The sequence below is a fragment of the Balaenoptera acutorostrata genome, chromosome 9, assembly GCF_949987535.1.
Source record: "Balaenoptera acutorostrata chromosome 9, mBalAcu1.1, whole genome shotgun sequence".
In the NCBI taxonomy this organism is placed as follows: Eukaryota; Metazoa; Chordata; class Mammalia; order Artiodactyla; family Balaenopteridae; genus Balaenoptera; species Balaenoptera acutorostrata.
This window is the reverse complement of record NC_080072.1, coordinates 49,712,116-49,738,530: the sequence shown is the minus strand read 5'-3', so window position 1 is coordinate 49,738,530 and position 26,415 is coordinate 49,712,116. Positions and strand designations below refer to the sequence as shown.

Below are 26,415 nucleotides of genomic sequence, written 5' to 3'. Positions count from 1 at the left end.
TTGTCTGGTTTTGGTATCAGGGTGATGGTGGCCTCATAGAATGAGTTTGGGAGTGTTCCCTCCTCTGCAATTTCTTGGAAGAGTTTGAGAAGGATGGGTGTTAGCTCTTCTCTAAATGTTTGATAGCATTCACCTGTGAAGCCATCTGGTCCTGGACTTTTGTTTGTTGGAAGATTTTTAATCACAGTTTCAATTTCATTACTTGTGATTGGTCTGTTCATATTTTCTATTTCTTCCTGGTTCAGTCTTGGAAGGTTATACCTTTCTAAGAATTTGTCCATTTCTTCCAGGTTGTCCATTTCATTGGCATCGAGTTGCTTGTAGTAGTCTCTTAGGATGCTTTGTGTTTCTGCAGTGTCTGTTGTAACTTCTCCTTTTTCATTTCTAATTTTATTCATTTGAGTCCTCTCCCTCTTTTTCTTGATGAGTCTGGCTAATGGTTTATCAATTTTGTTTATCTTCTCAAAGAACCAGCTTTTAGTTTTATTGATCTTTGCTATTGTTTTCTTTGTTTCTATTTCAGTTATTTCTGCTCTGATCTTTATGATTTCTTTCCTTCTGCTAACTTTGGGTTTTGTTTGTTCTTCTTTCTCTAGTTCCTTTAGGTGTAAGGTTAGATTGTTTACTTGAGACTTTTCTTGTTTCTTTAGGTAGGCTTGTATAGCTATAATCTTCCCTTTTAGAATTGCTTTTGCTGCATCCCATAGTTTTTGGATCGTCATGTTTTCATCGTCATTTGTCTCTTGGTATTTTTTGATTTCCTCTTTGATTTCTTCAGTGATCTCTTGGTTATTTAGTAACGTATTGTTTAGCCTCCATGTGTTTGTGTTTTTTACGTTTTTTTCCCCGTAATTCATTTCTAATCTCATAGTGTTGTGGTCAGAAAATATGCTGGATATGATTTCAATTTTCTTAAATTTACTGAGGCTTGATTTGTGACCCAAGATGTGATCTATCCCGGAGAATGTTCTGTGCGCACTTGAGAAGAAAGTGTAATCTGCTGTTTTTCGATGGAATGTCCTATAAGTATCAACTGAATCTATCTGGTCTATTGTGTCATTTAATGCTTGTGTTTCCTTATATATTTTCATTTTGGATGATCTGTCCATTGGTGTAAGTGAGGTGTTAAATTCCCCGAGTATTATTGTGTTACTGTTGATTTCCTCCTGTACAGCTGTTAGCAGTTGCCTTATGTATTGAGGTGCTCCTATGTTGGGTGCGTATATATTTATAATTGTTATATCTTCTTCTTGGATTGATCCCTTGATCATTATGTAGTGTCCTCCCATGTCTCTTGTAACATTCTTTATTTTAAAGTCTATTTTATCTGATATGAGTATTGCTACTCCAGCTTTCTTTTGATTTCCATTTGCATGGAATATCTTTTTCCATCCCCTCACTTTCAGTCTGTATGTGTCCCTAGGTCTGAAGTGGGTCTCTTGTAGACAGCATATATATGGGTCTTGTTTTTGTATCCATTCAGCAAGCCTGTTTTTTTTTTTGATTGGAGCATTTAATCCATTCACGTTTAAGGTAATTATCGATATGTATGTTCCTATGACCATTTTCTTAATTGTTTTGGGTTTGTTTTTGTAGGTCCTTTTCTTCTCTTGTGTTTCCCACTTAGAGAAGTTCCTTTAGCATTTGTTGTAGAGCTGGTTTGGTGGTGCTGAATTCTCTTAGCTTTTGCTTGTCTGTAAAGCTTTTGATTTCTCCATCGAATCTGAATGAGATCCTTGCCGGGTAGAGTAATCTTGGTTGTAGGTTCTTCCCTTTCATCACTTTAAGTATATCATGCCACTCCCTTCTGGCTTGCAGAGTTTCTGCTGAGAAATCAGCTGTTAACCTTATGGGAGTTCCCTTGTATGTTATTTGTCGTTTTTCCCTTGCTGCTTTCAATAATTTTTCTTTGTCTTTAATTTTTGCCAATTTGATTACTATGTGTCTCGGCGTGTTTCTCCTTGGGTTTATCCTGTATGGGACTTGCTGCACTTCCTGGACTTGGGTGGCTATTTCCTTTCCCATGTTAGGGAAGTTTTCAACTATAATCTCTTCAAATTTAGTAAACTTATATAATTCATTTTAGAGTGTGGATTTGGTTTTCCTGCAGTCATCCAGGGGGATCATAAGCAGCTCTAAGAATGTATATAAAACTTGAAAAATCCTGCCGGGCAGTTCTGATATGAAATTCATGGGGAGGCATATTGTGTGATAGTTAAATATCAGTTTTTGGAGTCTCCATAACGTGGATTTGAATCTTGATTCCATCATTTGCTAGCTCTGTGACCTTGGACATGTGACTTAGGCCTCAGAGTTTGTGTTCCCATCTAAAAGTCAGGATGATAATAACAATATCTATTTCAAATGGTTGATTCAGTCAAAACAAACACATAAAGCACAGCAGACACTATGTAGTACAGAGCAAGTACCCAAGAAATGTTGGCTATAAAGGCCAGTCTGGAAAGACCACATGGGATGTAATGTAGATTGATCAGACCTACCCATCCTCATATGCAGGAAACAAAATCAAGGTGTAGATCTGATTGCATCCGCCAGAGTTGGTGAAAGCACAGTGCCAGCGCTGCTCTTTCGGCCACTTGGGCCATTCAGCTTCAGCACATGGACTCTGTGCTGTCACCTGGACCCACTGAAACCACCTGCAGAGGAGGGCAATGTTGAGGGCAGGGCTCAGGAGTGACATGGCTCATCACTACCACTGATTAGCTGTGTGACCTTAGGAAGGCTACTTTATTTTGGTGCTTATGCTACCTCAGTTGAAAAGTGGGGATAGTTAATAACAGTACTCTCCTCATAGGGTTGTTACGTAGATTATATGAGCTCATCTATATAGAGCATTTTTAAGAGTGTCTGGCACATAGCATGAGCTCAAAAAACTATAGTAAAAATAATAGAAATATGATAATTATAATGATAACTTTCAAACAGACCTCTAGAATTCCAAAGTCTACTTTGCTTCCTGATAAAAGCTTTGCAGAATGGATTTACAGAAAGAAAATGAGAAGAAGAAAATTAGGAGCAGATAGGTTAGAGGTGGGAGAGAAAAGTCAAGAAAATTTGCAATGGGGATAACTCAAAGTATAAGCAGTACTAAAAGGGTGAAGTTTTGAATAATGAATGCAAGATAGAAGAAGAAAGCTTCAATATGGAAATATAATATTCAACCCAGAAGTTGTATCAAAAAAAACTCTTGGGCTTCCCTGGTGGCGCAGTGGTTGAGAATCTGCCTGCTAATGCAGGGGACACGGGTTCGAGCCCTGGTCTGGGAGGATCCCACATGCCGCGGAGCGGCTGGGCCCGTGAGCCACAGCTGCTGAGCCTGCGCGTCTGGAGCCTGTGCCCCGCAACGGGAGGGGCCGCGATAGTGAAAGGCCCGCGCACCGCGATGAAGAGCGGTCCCCGTACCGCAATGAAGAGTGGCCCCCGCTTGCCGCAACTGGAGAAAGCCCTCGCACGAACCGAAGACCCAACACAGCCAAAATAAAGAAATAAATAAATAAATAAAGTAGGGGGAAAAAAAAAAAAAACTCTTGCATTAAGTGATCCCTCAATAGACATTTGAATAAAAAATGGACATTTGATGAATTGACTGGTTAATTAAATGTGATTTAGTACTACACTCTTTAGCCAATAACCTGAAGCCTGGTTCTTTGGACAGAGTGAGGGCTGAGAAAAACATGTGGTCTTCTTATGATCTTCTGAATAAGGCTAGAGGCAATAAAATGGATGCTTCTCTGTCTCTGTGTTTCTGTGTGTGTGTATATGCAGAGATTTTTGTCAAAGCTATTTGTTGCTAAGCAAAGATAATGAAAGGGATTGTTGAAACTCTAAATGCTTAATACCTTAATATGGTTACCCATAAACATTCACATCCACCTCTTCTCTTAATAAACAGGCACCTGAGTGCAGGTCCACCTGCTCTTCATCCATTTTCGGCGCTGAGGAGGGAGGGAAGCTTGCTGTGGAAGATAAGGAAAGGTGTGGGTTATTTGGAATCTTTTCTTCTGGCACTTCTTTAGCTAGTTGGACATTCCATGACCACTGTGACACAGTCTAGCCAATTTTGGACTCCATCATCTTCTCTCTTTCCAGCGTCCAGAGCGACTCCAGCTGTTTCCCAGACCTGTCCAGGGTGAATGACATCAGCCACTTTGAAAGGCAGCTCCAGGGATGCAAAATGTATTTTTTAAAAAGTTATTTGGTGAGGGAAGGTCCTGAGGTCCAAGTTTCTCTCAGTTAGCGCAAATCTGACCTCTGCTCTGTCCTCTGGCCTCGTTCTGAAAAGATGAACAAATGGAGAACCGTGAGTATCTACTAAGAAGCAGAGGAGTGCCAGGTTCTCTGACCCAGATCATCACCTTCTGTTCCATTCAGTATATCCTTTTATGGTTTATCTGTTAAGTAGTAAAGCTAATAAATCTCTACTTTCTTTAAAGTCAAAGAAATTGGAATTAGAACTTTGTAATTGGCAACCATAAAACTGGGAAGGAACCCACACAGCCTAGGAAGGAAGAATAAAGATAAAGCAGAACAACCCGCTTCTTGGTGCAATGATAGCAGACACGTGGACAACATGGAGTTACACAGTCCAAATTTGCTTTCATTTCATCTCTCAAGAAAAACTACAAACAGGGAAGGACCAAGCTCACAGGAGACTGATGCCCAAGATGAGAGAGCGGTTGTTATGGAACATGAACCCAGTTTGTCTCTTGGTCTAAGTGAATTATACTTCGGCTCTAGAGCAAGTGTGAGGATGAACCCCTGCTTGGGATAATTAAGCAGGAGGTTCGTGAGTATTTCACGGGAGTAATTGCTGGGAGAGAGCATGGGCTCACTAAGAATAAGTCATGCCAGTTGAATCTTATTTTCTTTTGCTAAAGGCAACTACCCGGCAAGGAAATGAATCAAACAAAGTGCCAATTAATAGGAAGTTCTGCCATTAGGAATCCCAAACCACTTCCCAAGTACAGAATCTAGGTCTTGGGAGTAGGAGTGACGATATGGTCTAAGAATGGCATGAAACACTTATGGGACTTCTATTTTTCCAGCTTTATTGAGGAATAAAGATAAAATTGTATATATTTAAAGTGTACATGATGATTTGATATACATATGCATCTTGAAATGATTACCAAGGTCAAGATCAAGTTAATTAACACATCCATCACCTTTTAACTTTTTATTAAACTTTATTTTTTTGTGGTGAGAATGTTTAAGAGTTACTCTCAGTACAGTCAACATGTGTACATTGGATCTTTATAACAGAATTTGTACCCTTTGACCTACATGTCCCCATTTTACCCATCCCTAACCCCTAGCAACCATCATTCTACTCTGTTTCTATGAGGATCATAGAAACAGAGAAAATCAAGAAGGATTTTCTTCAAGGTTGAATAATATTCCATTGTGTATGAGTGTGTGTGTATATATATATATGTCTTGGCTATTTTGAATATGCTGCAATGGACATGGGGGTGCAGATATTTCTTCAAGTTAGTGATTTCATTTCCATCAGGTAAATACCCAGAAGTGGGATAGCTGGATCATACGGTAGTTCTATTTCTAATTTTTTGAGGAACATCCATAGTTCCATAGTTGCTGCATCAATTTACATTCCCACCAACAGTGCGCCAGGATTCCTTTCCCCACGTCCCTGCCAATCACCATTCTGATACTGGAATATCACTTCCACACATTTTGTTGGTTAAAATAAAACTCTCCTAAATAAAATAAAACTGTCCTAAAACTCTGGGCTTGCAATTCTAAGTTTCATCAGGGGCTCACCACGTATAAGCCAGGTCAGTTTTTGGAACTTCTATGGCTTTCATTCTCTCATTCCATTAGTTGCAGTCTTGTCAATTCACACCTGAAATGTTTTTCAAATTTGCTCCTCCTCACCATTACTACACCAGCCCTAGCATCCACAATCTCTCCCCTACTTCTCTAAGAGTTCCCTCCTTTCAAAGACCAGCTTCTCAGCTGCATGGCACAGAGGGATCAGCTCGGTGCTTTGTGACCACCTAGAGCAGTGGGATAGGGAGGGTGGGAGGGAGACGCAAGAGGGAGGGGATATGGGGATATATGTATACATATAGCTGATTCACTTTGTTATACAGCAGAAACTAACACAACATTGTAAAGCAATTATACTCCAATAAAGATGTTGCAAAAAAAAAAAAAAAAGACCAGCTTCTGCTCTACCTCCTCCGAAGGCTCTCTCTCTCTGTGAATTTATTTTCCCTCCTAGTTTTCCTAGGGCAGAGAGCCTACTTGCCTTTTCACAACTCTCTGAAGTTAGCTTTACCTTTACAATTCTGCATTTTCTCTGCTATTCTAATGTTAAGTCCTTGAGGCCCCAGCGCCGTGTACAGCAGTATTCTAAAGCTTGTCTGTTGGGTGAACACTCTATGGCATTCTGAACTACCTTTCTGGACAATATGATTTGCTATGAGATATCCCTAGCAACAGCACAGCCTTACGGCTAAAAGTGTCAGTTGTACAGATTCTACTCTGTTTTAGAGCAGGACACTAGTGTTAAGTAAAGGCAAAAAAAAAAAATCAAGGTTCCCTGCCTCCCCACCTATGAACTTGGGCAGGTGCTACTTTCCTGAGTCTCAGGTTTGTCATTGGTAAAATGAGCATAATAGTTATACAGACCTTGTTGGGCTATTGAGGGAATTAAATGAGATTATATAGCTAAAAGATCTGTGGCACAGTGCGCACACACGCGCACACACACACACACACACACACACACACACACGAGCTCAGTATTCCCTGGTTATCTCTAGGCTTATTGCCTTAAAGGCTGAAGAGGTGGATGTATGAGAGGTGCCCTGTGTTCCCTTCCAAACATCCCAGATTCTGTGATACTCTTCCTTGGTGGATGCTGGAGAATCATTGGCCATCCTCAGATTTCCAATCAGTTGCTTGGAAGACCAGCCAGGGTCTACGAAGCTCCAGGTAAGTCCCAGCGTCTTTCTCAGGAGCCATTTATTTGACCTTAGTTCTGATCTGAGAGTCTCCACCTTTTCCAAATCACCAAGGTGGTCGAAAAGGCCATGCGGTAGAGAAATTTTTCCTTTGTTGGAGAATCTCGGCCCCAGACCCCGCATTTGGGCGTGTAGCATCTTTAGGCCCATGGCTTATGCCCCGACTGCGCTTTTCAAGTTCAAAGCCGGGACTCGGTTCTCCAGATCTGGCGGGTGTGGTTCAGACTGCACGTTTCGCTCAACGCACCCAAGAACATGTTTTGGACTCCCGCGGCGAGGGGCGGTGGGAGAGGGTGTGGGTTTGCATCGGGACGGGGCGCGCACCCGCACACACTGTCTAAACCTGGGCGCGGTCGCTCTGAGCACGAGGTCCCGAGCCGAGTCCCGCGCTCCTCTAGGAGCCCGCGAGCGCCCCCCTTCCCCCGCCGGCGCCCAGGCAGGGGCCGCCGGGATCCTACCCCTTGGCGCGCACCCCTGACCCGCCCCGCCCCGCCCCGCGGCGGCCACGAGGGGCGGGCGGAGCGCTAGGAGAGAGGCGCGTTGGGCTGTGCGGCACCGCCTCTCCTCCGTGCCGGGGGAGGGACGGAGGGGCAGGGCGGGAGAGAAAGAAAACCCGACTGACCGGCTGGCCAAGAGCTGCATGCAACCGGTGGGAGGCCGGGCCGGCTGGGGCTGGGGCTTGGGCTCGGGCCGTTTCTCGGCGGGTCCCTGGCGGCGAGTGCGGACGGCCCGGAGGCGGCGGCTCTGAGCTGGCAGGCGGAGGGTTGTCTCCCGCGCCCGCCTGCCGGGCTCGGTCCGAGGATGCGGGGGGGCGATGCCCGGGGCCAGGGACGCGCTCTGTCACCAGGCGCTGCAGCTGCTGGCCGAGCTCTGTGCCCGCGGGGCCCTGGAGCACGACAGCTGCCAGGATTTCATCTACCACCTGCGGGACCGCGCCAGACCCCGGCTCCGCGACCCAGGTGAGTATCGCCGCTGCTGCCGGGCGCGACCGGAGGGCCCCGGGCTGGGAGTAGGGGCCGCACCGGGGCCTGAGACAGGAGAACGACGCGGACTGGAGGGAGGAGGGCGGGTGACCACCGAGCTAGGGGAGGGCACCAGGAACCAGCGCACGGTGGCCTGATGCTGGACCCGGGCAGGGACCCCGGCGGAGGCTGCTGCATGGAGGCCGGGTCCGGGTGGGCTGGCGCGGGGTTGGAGGCACCACGCCCGTCACCTGCGCTTCTGTCACCGGGGCTCCTGGGGGCGGCTCCCGAGCTCCGAGCTCCACTTCCCGGGCTCTGCGCTCCGGTCGAGGAGAGGCCGCGGCGGTCTCGCGAGCAATGGGAAGGGGGACGAGGCCAGAGGAAACTCTGGGAAGTTGGGAGTTGGGGACGGCCCCGGGCTGCGGTTGAATCCCACCGGGCGCTCCCCATCCTCTTCCCGGAGTGCCCATTTCCTTTCCTTGGTCTGGGGTGAGAAGGGCGGGGCGGGAGCCGACGTTGGGCCGGGGACTGAGAGCTCCGGGTCCTGGGCAGCCGGGCCTGAACCCATTCCCTCCGGGTCTCTCGGCTTGGAGGCGGCCTGGGCCTGGGCTCCCAGCTCAACCAGATTCCGCCACGGGGCACACGAAGGTCGATGGGCTCACGGGTCATGGCTTGTGCACCTACAGTTATTCCTAGTGAAAGTTTCGAAGCTCCTAACTTTGGAAAGTTCATTTATTTTGGCCTTTGACCAATTAAGGTTGGAAGAGGGAGTTTTAGTGGAGCCGTTTGCTTTCCCCAGGGTCCTGGGTCTCCCACATCTTCTCATCCACTGCTGGTTACTGGAAGACGCATTCCTTCCAGATGTTTACTTGAGAGTCTTCTCACCATGAGGAATCATTTTCTCGAATAGTCTCTCAACCTAAATACTAAAAAAAAAAGCATATTGTGGTTGGATTGTTAAAGATGGGGTAAGAAAAGGACCCCTCCCCTGATATTCCTGTGTATAAATATTGGAACTGAGCTGTTGGTGTGCAAAGTATCCAGGATGAATTTACCTCATTTTAAGCCAATCCATTATATAAAAATTCATTTACCCAAGGATAAATTAGAGAATTATTTGATTCATAAAGAGGTATACACTGATCCTGACTTAAATAGCATTTCCTTGATAGTATATCCAAAATGAGTCTGTGGGGTGAAGAGAAGTCATCTAATAAAAGTTTATATCAGATTTTCCCTACTCAAAGGCTTTTTTTGGTTTTTTTTGTAAAAGAAAGATTACTGCTCCCCATTGCCTGTGGTTACATTAATTAAGTTTATGGCATGATCACTAATGTGTTACTTCAAAGTGGAGAATTAAGTCAAGAAATACTGTTGATTTCAAATGATTTCCCCGGAGGTTTAATGTCCAGCCTTTGTGTGCCTCCTTGCTGGACTGATGTGCTGCACAGGCTGCAGACAGGAATAAGAGCACTTTATTCATGAACTGGGAGCCCAGGATGGTGTCCTCATTGGGGAAAGTTCTGTCCTTAAGCAGCAGGAACAAGAAATAATCTAGCTTGCTTCACCCAAAGCAAGTGTTAGTGTTGAAATGCGCCACTTCTTTGCCTGTTGACTGTGCCAGGAGTTCCCACTGTTACCGCACATGAGCGGTCCTCTTTGGCTTTACAAGAGAAGATGGATGAGGCCTCTCGCCGAGTTGCATGTTTAACACTCCACAGCTTTTTGGCTGATTTTGTGCCTCTGCTCCTTTTAATCCTCGAGCTAGATCCCATGTTCTAAAGTTTTCCTCAGCCCCTGCACTAGAAAGCCCCTGAGGAAGAATCCCAGAGAAGACTCCTTACAAAAGACACATCTGATTCCTTGGCTGAGAAATAGCCACAGATAAAGAGTATGCCGTGCTGCTCTTTGAGTTCCTGAAAGCACTGCTCTGCTTTCTTAAACTAGGGCACAGTGGTTTGGAGGTAGCCCCATGACCCTTGTGAGCTTTGATTTGGGTCAGGAAGTAGCCTGTTCACGGGACAGGCGTGGGGAGGGGGACTGTGAGTGCAAGGTCAGAGGAACTGAGGCTGAAGCCCACATCCAAAGTGTACCCTCTCTTCCAGGGCAGCTCAGCTCAGGCCAGCATCTCCCTTCATCTCCCTCCTTCCTCTCCTTGCCCACATTAATTCTTACATCAGATGCATTTGTCTGTATCCCTGTAAAGCTGTTTGGTTGTCCAAGCCAAGAGTGCCTTTAATTTCTGAGCCCTAAAAGCTGAGTGGTTGGAGTAGCTGCACTGCCCAAAGCTGTGAATGGCGCCGCTGCTGCAGTGTAGTGGGACCTGGCACAACCACGCCCAGCAGCAGCCCTGGCATGTGGGTCCCACATGAATGCCATGTTTCAGCTTTTTCTGCCCATTGTTCATCCCTGGCTACCCAGTGGTAGCTAGGTTTTCTCAAGCTCAACTGAGGAACTTTGGTTTTGAAAGGAGAAACCACATATAATTCCCTGTGGACAGCAGAGTGATACCGCATCTAGGATGTTTGTTCATTTTTTCAGTGGTGGGATAAGCCTGGGTCACAAATCAGTGGGCCATCAGAAGGGTTATTCTTTCCCCAGGTAGTTGCAGTGCTCTGATGTAGGAGTACAGTCCTTAGTCTTCCCTAACTTGGCATTGAGAGAGAATTTGATGAAGCTAAGTCATAAATTGGAACTGGAATACCTCACCCAGTCCTTCATCTGTACCAACTATGGGAAGTAAAATGTGGATCTTTAAGCTGAGGGTGAGCACTTTTCCATAGAGAGCAATTAGAATCCTTCTGCTAGGTGTCATTATGTTGTTTCATATATTGGCAATGTCCGGCATAAACTTGTGAATCTCAGCGAATAACCTTCACAGCAGAGGGAAGAGCAAGTGCAAAGGTCAGGAGATAGGAGCGTCCTCGATGTGATGCAAGGAATAGTTGAGTTCAAGGGTGACTGGTGCAGAGTGAATAAGATAGAGAATGACAAGAAATATGGTTAACGGTTGGAGGGGGAAGATCATGTATGGCCTTCTAAACCATTATAAGGACTTTGGTTTTTACCCTGAATGAGAAGGGTTTTAACAGAGAAGTGGCAACTCTCTGGCTGCTGTGTTGAGAAAATGCTGTTGAAGTTCAACAGTAAAGACAGGGAAACTTGTTAACAGGTTACTCTAGTAATCCAGACAAAGGGGATAGTGGACATCAGTTTGAAGATACAGCACTAGGATTTGTTGATGGAATGGAGGTGAGTGGTGAGAGAAGAGGAGTTAAGGTTGACCCCAAGGCTTTTTGACCTAAGCAATTCCATTTACTGCATAGGGCAAGACTTCAGGAGGAGCAGAGTTGGAGTGGGGAGGAAAATAAGGAAATTTTTGTTTTATTAAAAATTTTTTTGTTTTATTAAAGATTTTTTTTTTTTTGTACATATTAGATGTGTGATGTCTCTTAGTTCAACAGGGACCTGAAGTATGGAAGTCTTCTTTAATGTTATCAACTGGTCAATGCTCATACTTTGTAACTGGGGACTTCACTCTCTCTCCTCAAGAGGGCCAGTTGATTGTAGGACAGCAGTTATTAAAAGGTCTTTCCTTGCGTGGAATGAAAAGCTCAATTTAACTTCTACTTGTTGATCTCGATTATACTTATTGCAGTCAAAAAAGAATTCGTCTCTTCTCCATTCGGCTATTAGGGGGTAGCGATTGTAACTTTTCTCATCCTGTTGTTTCCACATCTGGAAAAGAAAAGAAGATTGGATCAAATGGTTTCTAGGTTTTAACCATGTTTTATTATTTTCCTTGTAAGTCTTTTCTTCTGAAGGGTGCCAACCACATCTGTGCCAAGCACTTTATGTAGGTCATCTCCTTTAATCCTCTTAACATCTTCTAAGACCTTGCTGCTCAGAGTGTTTGTGCACCAGACCTACTGATGTGAATCTGTGTCTTAACGGGATCCTCAGGTGATTCATAGGCACATTAACATTTGAGAAGCATTGCCAAAAGAGATTGGTATATATGAATAAATTGAAGTGCAGAGAGCTAAACTAGCCCAAGGCCATGGGTTCCATTTAAGAAAAAGAGTTGAGCCTAAGTCAAAGTAGCTTCTAGGTAAACACATCACATATACTAAGAATCTAGGAGTTGTTGTCAATGAAAATTTCCTAGGTTTTTTTTTCATTTAGATGTCCTTTCTCTATTCTGTTTTTCTATAATGGATTTAATCTCTAAGAGTAGGTTAAATTCTATGCAGTTATACAGATTTTGCTCAGTATTTTTATTTTTCCTTTTTTAAATTGAAGTATAGTTGATTTACAATGTTGTGTTAGTTTTAGATGTACAGCAAAGTGATTCAGTTTTATACACACACACACCCACACACCTATATATTCTTTTTCAGATTATTTTCCATTCTAGGTTATTACAAGATATTGAATATAGTTCCCTGTGCTATACAGTAAGTCCCTGTGTTTGTCTATTTTTATATATAATAGTGTATATCTGTTAATCCCAAACTCCTAATTTATTCCTCCCTCTTTGGTTATGATAAGTTTGTTTTCTATGTCTGTGTCTGTGAGTCTATTTCTGTTTTGTAAATAAATTCATTTGTATCTTTTTAAAAAATCCCACATAGAAGTGATATCATATGATACTTGTCTTTCTCTTTCTGACTTACTTCAGTTAGTATAATATTCTCTAGGTCTATCCATGTTGCTGCAAAGGGCATTATTTCATTCTTTTTTTATGGCTGAGTGGTATTCCACTATATATATATATATATATATATATATATATATATATATCACATTTTCTTTATCCTTTCATCTGTTGATGGACATTGCTCGGTATCTTGGTCATGAATTCTTTTATTCAGGATACTGGTTTTCCATTGACATTCCAGCTTTGTAGTTCTAGGGATTTTTTTTCTTCATTTTCTGGTGAACTACAGGATGTTCACTTGGTCAGGGTGTCAAATAGAGCTTTACACATCACTGATGACCCCTCTTTCTAAGTAGATGTTAACCCTAGTCAGGAGAAGCTTTTTCTAGACTGGTTTTCAACCTTGGTTGCATATTAGAAACATTTAGGGAGCTCTAACAAACAAGCAAACAAACAAAAATAAAACAAACAAGAAATAACCAATGACTGAGCTCTATCCTGACCAATTAAATTGGAATCTCCAGGGGTGGGGCCTGGTATCGGTATATTTTTATATAAGTTCCTCTGTTGGCTGTAATGTGCACCAGGTGGAAGACAACTGTTGAGGCCAATAAGTGAAGGATGAACCCACCTAACTCTTCTCAGCTCAGCTCACGTTTCTTCTTTGCAAAATTAGGAAAGATGGTATCAAGTCGGGGGCCTTGACTATTACCTTGTGCAGTCATCACCCAAATCAACCAACTGATTCTTAACTTTCTTTTGACAATATTACCCCCAATTTTTATTTGAAGGACTTACAAAAATATCATGAGAATCTATTATATCCACTCAATTTGGGGAAAAAAAAGAACAAATTGAGAAAATCATGTCCAAAGTATTTCATTGAAAGGCCAGAATGTGGAACCGTCACTAGTGTCACCTTATATTGATTTAGAATGAAATAACTTATAAAAAGATGTACATGTAAAATAATAATTAAATGCAGTTCCTAAGGAAAAATCTCCAAAATAATCATTGAGATTAAACTTTAACCTTAATTCAGATTTTCAAAGATAGTCAAGTGAAAAATCAGCCTTAAAACACTGGATTTTTATGAATAGACATTGGTGTGATTATGCACAATGGGATTAATTTTTTAAAATTAATGTTAATTGCAATCAGGAACTAGAGAGTCTTCTAAGGAATGAGTGGCATATTGGATGCACAATATGTGAAGATTTAATTTGCATTACTTCAGTGACATTTTAGGGCTTCTTCATAAATATTTTATTTAAACAAGTGTGTTTTCATCTCCACGGGATTCCTCTACGTGGACCAGTGAGTGGTTTAGTCATGAGGTAATTATCAAGAGGGAAAAACAAAAGCAAATTGTGGTAAAGGCATCACAGACAGCCCTGTGGCCAGCTGCCTCTTTCAGAATAAACAATCAAAAGCAAACTTCTTGATGTGGGCTAAACTCTCAAGGAAAACTTAAGCTGACACCTAAGGGAAATCATCCTAAAATTCCCTGTTATGTATAGAGCACAGGCATTGCTTTCACTGTAAAAGCATACTGGCCCTTTTGTGTTTGTGTGTGCTCGTGGGCTTTCTCATGTGGTTGGCTTAAAAAAAAAAATCATAATCCCTTCCTAAGTGACTTACTTGAGGGAACTAACAAGTTCATGTGCTCAGGTGTGTAGAGAAAGGGATGAGCTTAGTGGGGGGCATCAGTGGGAGAGCAGTCTCCCTTTCCAAAAGATAAGTATGGAGTATGTATTATTACTTTCTAAATGAAATCACAGTTTGAGCCATAAATGTTCACCACAACTTTTTCTTTCAAGTTTTGCATTGGGTTGGCTTGAAGTATGGCTTTAAACCAAGGCAAACCCCAGCGACTTGGCTTTGCAGATCTCCTTGAAATATTCATGTGTCCTTGTGCATGTATTTTATCACACCAAAACTCTTATACCAACACTGATAGAACTGCACTTGAAAGAAAAAAAAAAAATCTCACCCAGGATATCAAGATGACAAAGTGGAATAAGCAAGAGCTTTGGAGTCAGAATCTGATCCTGCCCTTACTAGCTTTATTGACCTTGAGCAAAATATTTAACTCTTCACTTTATTCATCTGTAAAACGGGACGGGGGAAGGCTGTTGCAGCACAGTGTGCAGAATAAGTGCTCCAGTAACTGCTCAGTAAATGGATTTGGTGGTAGTAGTATCACCTGTCCACGCTTCCCCTCATCTGTGATCCATGGGCACGCTCGTGTTTCACCTATTTATACAGGCATACCTTGGAGATATTGTAGGTTTGATTCCAGACCGCCACAGTAAAGTGAGACACATGAATTTTTTGCTTTCCCAGTGTATATAAAAGTTATGTTTACACCATACTGTGGTCTCTTCAGTGTACGACAGCATTATGTCTAAAAAAAAGTATGTAATTTAAAAATACTTTATTGCTAAAAAACGCTAACCATCATCTGAGACTTCAGTGAGTCATAATTTATTTGCAATAGTAACCTCAAAGATTACTGATCACCATAACAAATATAATAATCATGAAAAAGTTTGAAATATTGGGAGAATTATCAAAATATGACACAGAGACATGAAGTGAGCAAGTGCTGTTGGAAAAATGGCCTAATAGACTTGCTCTATGCAGGGTTGCCACAAACCTTCAATTTGTAAAAAAAATGCCATATCTGTGAAGCACAATAAAGCAAGGTATGCCTGGAATCATTCATAAACAAAATTTACTATTCTACTTTTTTGTAAACTTAACTTTTTATCACCACTTATTAGCTATATGACCCTGGAAAGTTATTCAATCCCTGTGTCTCAGTTTTCTCATGAATAAAATGGGTGCTATTACCCAAATAAAACACAGGAAGCCCAGTTCAATTTGAATTTCAGATAAACAACAGATATCCATTGTTTATCTGAAATTCAAATTGAATTGGGCATCTTATATTTTTGCTTGCTAAATCTAGCAACCCTACATTAGTACTTATCTCATAACGCATGTGAAATACTTACCGTAATACCAGGCACGTAGAAAATGCTCAATAAATATTAGCCATTATTACTATTATCATTATAATTTTCCATGATGAACAGCCATTATTGTGCAATTGTTGTGATGATTATATATTCCAGAAGGTAGATAAATCTTTTTTTACTTAACCTTTCTTTTGGGGAATTTCTAGCATCTGATTTTTTATTACTATAAATAATATTTTACATCTATAGTACCCTACTCCCTTTTGGGAAAATTTCTTAATAGTTAATTATCACCAGTGGGTTCCAACTGCTTTCCAGTATATCTATGCCAGTTAGCCCTGCTACATATCAGCAGTCAATCTACTACCATCAGGTGGTATAATGTGAACAAAAGGTTGCTAATGTAACAGGTTTTAAGTAGCTACCTGGTTGTTGTTTCAACTTGCATTGTTTTGTTTGTAGTGTTGAATGTTTTTAATATCTTAAACCAATTTATATTTCCTGTTATGTGAATTTTGTGTGTTTATTCTCTACCATGTACAAATTTATTTTTTGAGAATCTTAATGTATTTCTTACCAGTTTGCATTAGTTGGACCATAAATATTCTGTCAAATTAGCTTAGAGAAGGAGCACTGTATAGTCAATGGACTCGGGTTGTCTGTCTATAATCAATCCATTACACTAGACTGCCTTTTATAATGTTAGGAGTGCGCCAAGAAATAGGGATTCATTGTAACATTCTTTCCAAGGCAAAGCGCTGCCTTTATGTATGTGAAATATGAAAAAAAATTGCTGTTATATAACTTGAATCTTTTTCCTTTTTTCCCCCCCTCTTTCCAACTCCCCTCCCTTCCTAGCACTTTACTACTGTAGCCACACTGATTTGATCACTCTTCTAATTATAATTAAGTTGAATTCAAAAAACATCCATTGAGTGCCTCTTAAGTGCCAGGTACTAGGTTAGGCATCACTGATTCAAAGATACATTAGACATGGTTACTGCCCCTATGGAACTGAAATAAAACAATAATTGCAATTAATAAAATAAAGATTGGAAGGGAGATGTGTACTGAATACAGTTCAGAAAAAGAGGAGAGAAGTAATTAGCTGACTTGAGTGGGTCTGTAGAGAATTCCTGGAGAAGCTGATTCTTGGGCAGAGCACTTTGCCTGGGATGTGTGGGTGGAAGGACATTCTAGGAATTTACAGACGTTCTAGGACAGGAGAGGATGGATCTTCGGCAATAGTAAGTGGAGGGTGTGTTGGTAGTGTTGAGAGGTGAGTCTGCTCTTGTGAACACTGGTTGTCAGATCATGGAAGTCCTTGTCTGCCATTGTCAGAGTCCCACGGAGGACTTGGGTTAGAGGACTCTGATGCAGAAATCTTGAAGGAAGTACAATTTACTGCGATGAGCCCAAAGGATCCATTCTCAGCAAAGTAGACCAGGAGATTTCAGGATGGGGGAAAGTCTGTGAGTACACTTCTCAAGTCTTCCTGGTTCTCATGGGAGAAAAGCTGAAGTTGGCGATGCTGTTCTTCCTGGCTGAGTTAAGGTCCTGACAGATTGGAATCACCGCATGGGAGATTACCTATTCACATCCCCAACCATGGCACCTTGAAACGCAAGTGTAATTACCTCATAGAGTTGTAAAAACTGCCTTTAGCAAGTGTAGTCATCTGGTTCAAACATCTGGGTTCCAGATTTAATTTCAGACTATGCCAAGAGTGACGTCTTGCTTCCTTGCCTGTTTATTTAATAATGAAAAAGCAGTGCGTTCAGTTGCATGGCAGTCACTCAGTTTGAGGATATGCACAGTCTGTTTCCTCTGATGTTAGAGGGCCCAGGAGGGAGTAAGCATGGCAAGCCTGCCTAGTGCCTACCTAAGCCATGCTGTGGAGATGGTGGTTTATGCTATTGGGTTGGCCAAAATGTTCATTTGGGTTTTTCTGTAACATCGTACCAAAAACCCGAACGAACTTTTTGGCCAACCCAATATATACAGGGGCTGCTAGGAGGCTGGTACAGTTCTTTAAAATAATTGAATTGAATGCCCTTAGGCAGGTCCTACATTTTCCACTTTTCATATCCGCCCCACCTGCCCCACCCCACACACGTAAACTTTTCTTATCACATTTAGGGGATATGCCTGGGTGCTGAAGACATTTCAGTTTGCATCAGCTATAGCACTGCAGACCCACTGAAGGGTTTTAAGCTGAAAACTGGGGTGAGCAGGTTTGTCTTCTAATTAGATGACTCTGGAGGCAGAGGTTATGATTAGAAATGCCATTCACTAACTCATCAAACATTATTGAACCTCTCCCATGTACAAGGCTCTGTTCTAGGTATTGTACACACCTAGGTACCTTGATACAGTATTGTACCTACACTAGGGAACCAAACAGAACATAAAAAGCTTGCCTTATTGGACTTACATGTTGGTGTGAGGAAAATAATACATAAATAAATTAACTAATTACATCGTATGTTAGACAGTGATAAGCACTAAGGAGAAAAATAAAGCATGGAAAGAGAAGAGGTGTGGAAATTAAAATGGCATCACTGAGAAATGGATGTATGAGTAAAAGTCAGAGATGTGGGAGCAAGATGTGCACATATCAGGAGGAGGAGCATTCCAGGCAGCAGGACAGCAGGTGTAAAGGTCCTGAGGCAGGCACATACTTGGTATATCTAGGTATTAGCCAGGGGCAGTGGCACTGTGGTGGAGTTGGCAAGGAAGAGGGTAGTAGTAGGTGAGGTCAGAGAGGTGATGGCAGGCTGATTGTAAGGCCCTAGAAGCCATTGTCAGTTTTACTCAGAGAAAGATGGGAAGCCTTAAGAAAGTTTTAAGCAGAGAAGTAATAATATCTAACTTAGGAATAGAGAGGATCCCTCTGACCGGCATATAGAAAACAGACTGTAGAAGGGAAGGGTGGAATCAGGGAGAGCAGTGAGGTGGCTGGTGTGAGAGATGATGGTGGCTTGACCAGAGTGATGGCAGTGGAGGTGGTGAGAAGTGGTCAGATTCTGGGTAGCTGGAAGGTAGAGCTGATGGGATTTGCTGATGGATGGATGTAGGGTGTGAAAGACAGAGGAATCAAGAATGACTCCAAGATTTTGGCCTGAGCAAGAGAATAGAGGAGAAGTTTGAGGGGAATAATTAGGAGCTTAGTTTTGGATGTATTAATTTGGAAATGCTTATTAGTGAGCCATGTGGGGAACAGACGAGGAAGCTGGACATATGAGCCTGGAGTTTGGGAAAGATGGCTGGGCTGGAGATACAGATGTGAGAGTTGTAGGCTTAGAGGTGATATTTAAAAGGAATCATCTAGGAAGGTGGTGTTGACTAGAGGAGATAAGAGTACCAGGACTGAGTTCTGGAACTATCCAACACTAAGAGGCTGGAGAGAAAATGAGGAATCAGCAAAAGAAGTCTAATAAAGAGAGCAGAAGATCCAAGCAAGAGTATTGACCTGAAAACCAAGAAGAAGAAGGTGTGTGAAAGAGAGGAAATAAACAGCTGTGGAAAATGCTACCATTAGATCAAGTAGAATGAGCACTGACGACTGACCACAGCAGTTACATGACGTAGGGGTCATTGGACGTGATGTTGACAAGCCGTTTGGTAGAGAGGTGAGAACAAGAGCCTGACTGGAGGGGCCTTAAGAGAAATTGATGGGAGAGGAATCAGGGGCAGTGAGTATAGACTGCTCTTTCAAGTTTTTCAGTAGACAAGAGCAGAGAGAAATGAGTTAGCAGTCACTGGTGAGGGAAGTGAGACCAAGGGTTTTTGTTTTTATTTAAAGTTATAAGAGGACTTCCCTGGCCCTGGTGGCACCGTGGTTCAGAATCCACCTGCCAATGCAGCGGACACGGGTTCGATCCCTGGTCCGGGAAGATCCCACGTGCCTCCGAGCAACTAAGTCCGTGCGCCACAACTACTGAACCTGCGCTCTATAGCCCGCGAGCCACAACTACTGAAGCCCGGGTGCTCTAGGGCCTGCATGCCACAACTACTGAGCCCGCGTGCTGCAGCTACCGAAGCCCACGCACCTAGAGCCCATGCTCTGCAACAAGAGAAGCCACCGCAATGAGAAGCCCATGCGCTGCAACAAAGAGTAGACCCTGTTCACCGCAACTAGAGAAAGCCCGCACGCAGCAATGAACACCCAACGCAGCCCCCCCCAAAAAAAACACATTAAAATAGATAAAATTTATGAAAAATAATAAGTTATAAGAAATTAAGAGATAACAGCGCTTAGGTGATGGGAATGATCTGGTAGAGAACAATAATTCATGATGTAGGATAATGAGGGGAGGCTTGCTGGAGGGATATCCTTGAGTGGGCATTTGGATATGCTCCTAGAGTTCAAGGACCAAGTCTAGTCTCCACATATGCATTTAGGAGCCATCAGCATAAAGATGATATTTAAAGCCAAGAAACTAGATGAGCCTACCGAGTGGTGACTTAAGATAAAAGAAGTCAAACAACTAGTTAGAGGTGGGAGAGATGAGAAGTAACAAACAAAGGAGACTGAAAAGGATTAGTTAAGTAGAGTGGGAGGAAAATCAGGAGTGTGATGGCCTGGAAGTGCAGAAAGTATTCCTGGGAGGAAGCCGTGAGCCCTTGTGTGAAATGCAGCTGATGGGTCAAGTACGATGAGAACCAAGGACTGCCCATTGCATTTAGCAACGTGGTAGTTCATTGGTGACCTTGAACTGAATGGTTTTGGAGTGGGGGTGGGTGAATGGAGTAGGTGAAAGTCTGATTACAGACTCTTCAAGAGACAAAGTGAGAAGAGATGTTGAAAAAAGAGAATATACAGTACTTTTTTGTTTTGTTGTGAAGGAAAAGGGAGGAGAAATTGATTCAAAAAATGGTTTCTAAAGAAAGGAGAAAATAACTGCATGTTTGTATGCTGGAGAGAAGTTAAAAATGATGCAGAGGATTGAACTGCCCGAGTGATGTGCTCGAGTCGGTGGGTTTTTCAACAGTTCATTTGTTGTCAAGGAACCAGGGCAGAGTATATGGGCCCAGGTGAGTAGATATGGTTTGGGGATCTTATAGAATTGTCCTCTGATTACTCTTCCATTATCAGTGAAAAGGGAAGCAGCAAGGTTACCAGCTGAGAGTGAGGATGGGGTAGAAGATGCTGAAGGTTTGAAAACAGGAAAGATAGAAAGTGATAGTCCGGGAGGTAGGAGATGGAATGGATTAGGGAAGTGGAGTGTGCCTGCCGGACAACATTAAGGGCCTACTTGAAGTTGGTGCTTGTGAATTTAAAGTGATATCCACCAGCATAGGTGTGAGGTTTTCTCCCACCACATGCAGCTGTGTTTGTGCAGGCATGAAGAGATAGGAGTTTGTGTTTGAGCAGGGTCGTGCTTATGTATGACAATGAAAGAGTGGCAAAAGAGTTGAGGGTGTATAGACAACCTACTGAACGGGAGAAAATATTTGCAAATGATATGACCAATAAGGGGTTAATATCCAAAATATATAAATAGCTCATACAACTCAACATCAAAAAAACAACCTGATTAAAAAATGGGCAGAAGACCTGAATAGACATTTTTCCAAAGAGGACATGCACATGGCTAACAGGCACATGAAAAGTTGCTCAACATCACTAATCATCAGAGAAGTGCAAATCAAAACCACAGTGAGGTATCACCTCACACCTGTCAGAATGGATATCATCAAAAAGGACACACGGGCTTCCCTGGTGGCGCAGTGGTTGAGAGTCTGCCTGCTAATGCAGGGAACACAGGTTCGAGCCCTGGTCTGGGAGGATCCCGCGTGCCGCGGAGCGGCTGGGCCCGTGAGCCACAACTGCTGAGCCTGCGCGTCTGGAGCCTGTGCCCCGCAACGGGAGGGGCCGCGATGGTGGGAGGCCCGCGCACCGCGATGAAGAGCGGTCCCTGCACCGCGATGAAGAGTGGCCCCCACTTGCCGTAACTGGAGAAAGCCCTCGCACGAACCGAAGACCCAACACAGCCAAAAATAAAGAAATAAATAAATAAAGTAGCTATAAAAAAAAAAAAAAATTAAAAAAAAAAAAAAAAAAAAAAGGACACACATGACAAATGTTGGCGAGGATGTGGAGAAAAGGGAACCCTCTTACACTGCTGGTGGGAATGTAAATTGGTGCAGCTGCTGTGGAAAGCAGTATGGAGGTTTCTCAAAAAACTAAATAAAGAACTACCATATGAACCAGCAATTCCACTCCTGGGTATATATCTGAAAAAAACAAAAACACTAATGTGAAAAAATATGCACCATAATGTTTACAGCAGTGTTATTTACAGTAGCCAAGATATGGAAGCAACCTAAGTGTCCATCGACAGATGAATGAATAAAGAATATGTGGTGTGTGTATATATATATATATAATATATATACATATACACACACACACAATAGGATACTACTCAGCCATAAAAAAGAATGAAATTTTGTCATTTGCCACAATATGGATGGACCTAGAGGGTGTTATGCTTAGTGAAATTAGTCAAACAGATAAAGAAAAATAGTTATCGCTTATATGTGGAATCTAAAAAAAACAACAAACTAGTGAAGATAACAAAAAAGAAGCAGACTCAGATATAGAGAACAGACTAGTGGTTACCAGGGGGAGAGGGTGGTGGGAGGGGCAATATAGTGGTAAGGGATTTAGAGATACAAACTATTAAGTATAAAATAAGCCATAAGGATATATTGTACAACACAGGGAACATAGTCAATATTTTATAACTATAAATGGAATATAACCTTTAAAAATTGTGAATCACTGTATTGTTATAAAATAAGCCATAAGGATATATTGTACAACACAGGGAACACAGTCAATATTTTATAACTATAAATGGAGTATAACCTTTAAAAATTGTGAATCACTATATTGTACATCTGTAATTTATGTAATATTGTACATCAACTATACTTCAATTAAAAAACACATAAAAAAACCACATAAAGTGTTGAGGGTGTATAAAGTGGAGTGATTAGAATGACTGAGTCTGAAATTTCATCTGAGTAAGGAGAGTAAAGTGGACTCATGGGGCGTTAAGGATAGTGAAGAGGTGGTAGGGTTAGTGGACTGTAGGTGCTCTGGGGTAGGATGATTACTGGGAATGCAGTGAGGAGGAGGGGGCCAAACAGAGATGGAGGGGCTACAGTTGCTGGATGACTGGGTCTAGAGTGTGATCATGGGAGTGAGGCCCTAAGGTAGAGTGTGGGACAAGTGATGGAAGGAGACAAGGAAAAGAACAGAAAGACCAGAGCTGGGGAAGTATTGAACTAACCAAAAATAAAGACAGAAGTAGTGTTGACAGCAGGCCAGGAATGGAGGGAAGTGACCTGCATGAGGAATGTCTGTGATGAGGATGGGTAGTGATGGTGTAGTGGTGCAGTCGGATACCTGCAGAGTCAAAGCTGGGGGATTTTAAAGAAAATACCAGAAGTAGTAGACCCTTAGTATTTATCTAGGCAGAAGTGTTGAAGGAATGTTTTACGGCAATGGAATTGGAGAACTGATGATAAATATAAAAAATAATAATAATATGGATGTCAAATGATGGCATAGCTGAGCTAGCTCTAAAGACTTCCCAAATTATTTCAGAGGGAATGAGAAAACTATTGTTTGCTCTTCTCTAATCTGTTCCACTGTGACTGATACTTTAGATTTAATGTCACCATAATATCCCAAATTTATAGGTCATCCTTCTTCTGGGACTTTGGAAGTGCTTTGTGTGGATTACTTTAATTTTGATGGAGCTAAAATTCATCATGTTATGGAATCTATTTCAGAGAGAGTCTGCAAAGAGAACTAGAAAATCCCCCAAAGTGTTTCTTTTTTACTTCCAAATGAAGCATCCATTGATCCTAACTCCACACTGCTTTAGAGGCCATTTATGTGTGGATTACTGAGGGCTTCTCTGGGGGGAAACTAATCCCCATAGGTTCAGTTTGAGAGGATCCACTCTGCAGCCGATAAAGATTAAAATTGCAGCTCTTTTCCATTACATTGGTTTTTTGATCTTTTAATTTTTATATTGTCTTATGCTTCGGTGACTCAATCACAGCTGTCTTCCCAGTGCCTCAGTACGTGGGAACTGGGAAGTTAAACTGAACAGAGTCACCAAACAAAAGCTCTATAGCAGATGCTTTTACAGTAAAAGGTGATGTTTTAGGGCTATGGACAGTCATCAGATTTGATCCAGGGAAGCATATGGAGAGGAGTGGGTATTACATAGTGCCCTTAATAATGCAGCTTAGAATATGGGGAAATGTCAGAGAAGGATCAGAATTGGCTGTTATACTACTAGATTCTTTTCTTTAAATTTTTTGTATTTTCATTTTTTTATTAAAGTATACTGTAGTTAATTAACAATGGTGTCTGAGTTTCTGGTGTACAGCAAAGTGATTCAGTTTTATATATATATATATATATATATATATATATATATATATTCTTTTTCATATTCTTTTCCATTATGGTTTATTACAGGATATTGAATATAGTTCCCTGTGCTATACAGTAGGACCTTGTTGTTTATTATTTTGTATGTAGGAGTTTGTATCTGCTAATCCCAAACTCCTAATTTATCCCTCCCCCATCCCCTCTCCTTTGTTTTCTTTGTCTGTGAGGCTGTTTCTGTTTTGTAAATAAGTTCATTTGTATCATATTTTAGATTCCACATATAAGTTAAATTATATGATATTTGTCTTTCTCTTTCTGACTTACTTCACTTAGTGTGATAATCTCTAGGTCCATCCATGTTGCTGCAAGTGGCATTATTCCATTCTTTTTTATGGCTGAGTCCCTAGTATTCCATTGTATATATGTAGCACATCTTCTTTATCAATTCATCTGTCGGTGGACATTTAGGTTGTTTCCATGTCTTGGCTATCGTAAATAGCCAATTCTATGTTAAATAATAGTAAGATAAATACAACTTTGTATTAAAAGAATGATATACTGCAACCCAGCAGGGTTTATTTCAAGAATACAAGAATGGTAAAACTGTTACTGCACTAGTAGAGTTGTTTTTTTTGTTGTTGTTTATAAATTTTTTTAAGTTTTGGCCATGTTTACACAAAATAAGTAACACAAGCTTCACAACTTTTCCTCAATTTATCTCCAGTCATTCCCTCATTTAAAAAAACAAAAAAACTTTATTGAGGTATATTTTACATACCCTATAATTCACCCACTTTAAGCGGTGATTAGTCAGTTTATGAAGCTGTGTAAGCATCACAATAAATCAGCTTAAGAACAGTCTCACCACCCCAGTGAGGTCCCTCATGTCCATTCACTGTTAATCCCAGTTCCAGGAGGCCACTAATCTACTTTGTCTCTATAAATTTGCCTTTCCTAGACATTTCATATAAATGGAATCATATAATAAGCAATCTCTTTTGTAACTGGATCCTTTCACTTAGCATACTGTTTTTTGAGGTCCAGCCATATTGTAGCATGTGTTATTAGTTCTTTCCTTTTTATTACTGATTAGTATTCCATTATATGGATATACCACATTTTATTTATCTGTTCGTCAGTTTATGGACATTTAGACTGTTTTCAATTTGGGGATACTATGAAAAATGCTGCTAAGAACATTTGTGGGCAAGTTTTTACACAGGTGTATGTTTTCGTTTCTGTTGGTTGTATACCTACAAGTGGAACTGCTGGGTCATATGGTAACTCTATGCTGAACATTTTGAAGAACCACCAAACTGTTTTCCAAGATGGCTGCACTATTTTACATTCCTATCAGTAGTGTATGAGGGTTCCTGTTTCTTCCTCACCAACACTTGTTATTATCTGTCATTTTTATTATAGCCTTTCTAGTGGGTGGGAAATTGTGTCTCATTCACAATACGTTTTTGGAGAAACAAACAAACATAATCCTCTCAAGTGATGCCAAAAAAGCATTGGATAGAATTCAACATTATTCTTGATAATACCTTAGGAAACCAAAAAAGCCACTATCTTAATATGTTAAGAATGATGATGGCGATGACAGGAACAGTTACATTATAACTAGTATTATTATTAATAAATAATAATAATGATAATACATAATAGAACTTAATGCCAGATATTGTTCTAAGCTTTTTAATAACTCACTTAACACAGCAACCTTGAGGTAGGTTCTAGTGTCATCTCCATTTTACAGAGGAGGACTATAGACAGATTAAGTGATTGAATGACTGCACACAGCTGGTAAATCATGGTGCTGGAATTTGAACCAGGCATTCTGGTTGCAAAGTCCACCCTGTTAATCCTTATGCTGTAATCTGGAGCGTCTAATCTCAGCTGGGCCTCAGTGCCACTTGATGGTTCTTCCCTAGCATTTGACCTCTTCTTTGTCCTTCTCCCATTCATCTGAAGCTCTACTTCTACTCTCAGCTTTCTACAGTTAACTGTACTTCCCACTTCTCAGAGGAAATAAAGACTATACAAAAAAATTAACAAAATGGAACTAAACGAAGTAGCATGGCTGTGTAGTATCTAATAAAGGTGGCATTTCAAATCAGCAGGGGAGAAAATTGATTATTCAGTAAATGGTGTTGGAATAATTGGTTAACTCTTAGGGAAAAACACTATATTCCTGATCCACTTCCAAACATTTTCCTGTGGTTTAATTTTTACAAAAAATAAAACCATTAAAATTCTAGGGGAAATTATAGGATAGGCATTTTTAATCAGGATACTCTATATAGGACAGAAAATAATAACAGGGGCTTAAACATAGATGGTAAATTTTAAAATTCTCTTTTGCAAAGAGATCTAG

General features: G+C 41.5%; 1 protein-coding gene across 3 annotated transcripts in view; it reads left to right on the top strand.

Annotated features, from left to right (window-relative positions):
• Positions 1 to 7,554: 7,554 nt before the first annotated feature.
• Positions 7,555 to 26,415, top strand: part of LOC103015172 (synaptotagmin-9) — a 247,377-nt gene continuing 228,516 nt past the window's right edge. Inside the window, exon 1 of one of the 3 annotated variants that reach the window (XM_028164140.2) lies at positions 7,555 to 7,969. In XM_028164140.2, the coding sequence (XP_028019941.1) occupies positions 7,825 to 7,969 (145 nt within the window). In that variant the 5' untranslated portion in view covers positions 7,555 to 7,824. The remainder of the gene's footprint in view (positions 7,970 to 26,415) is intronic. The other 2 variants (XM_007172824.2, XM_007172823.2) reach the window with 2 other exon arrangements.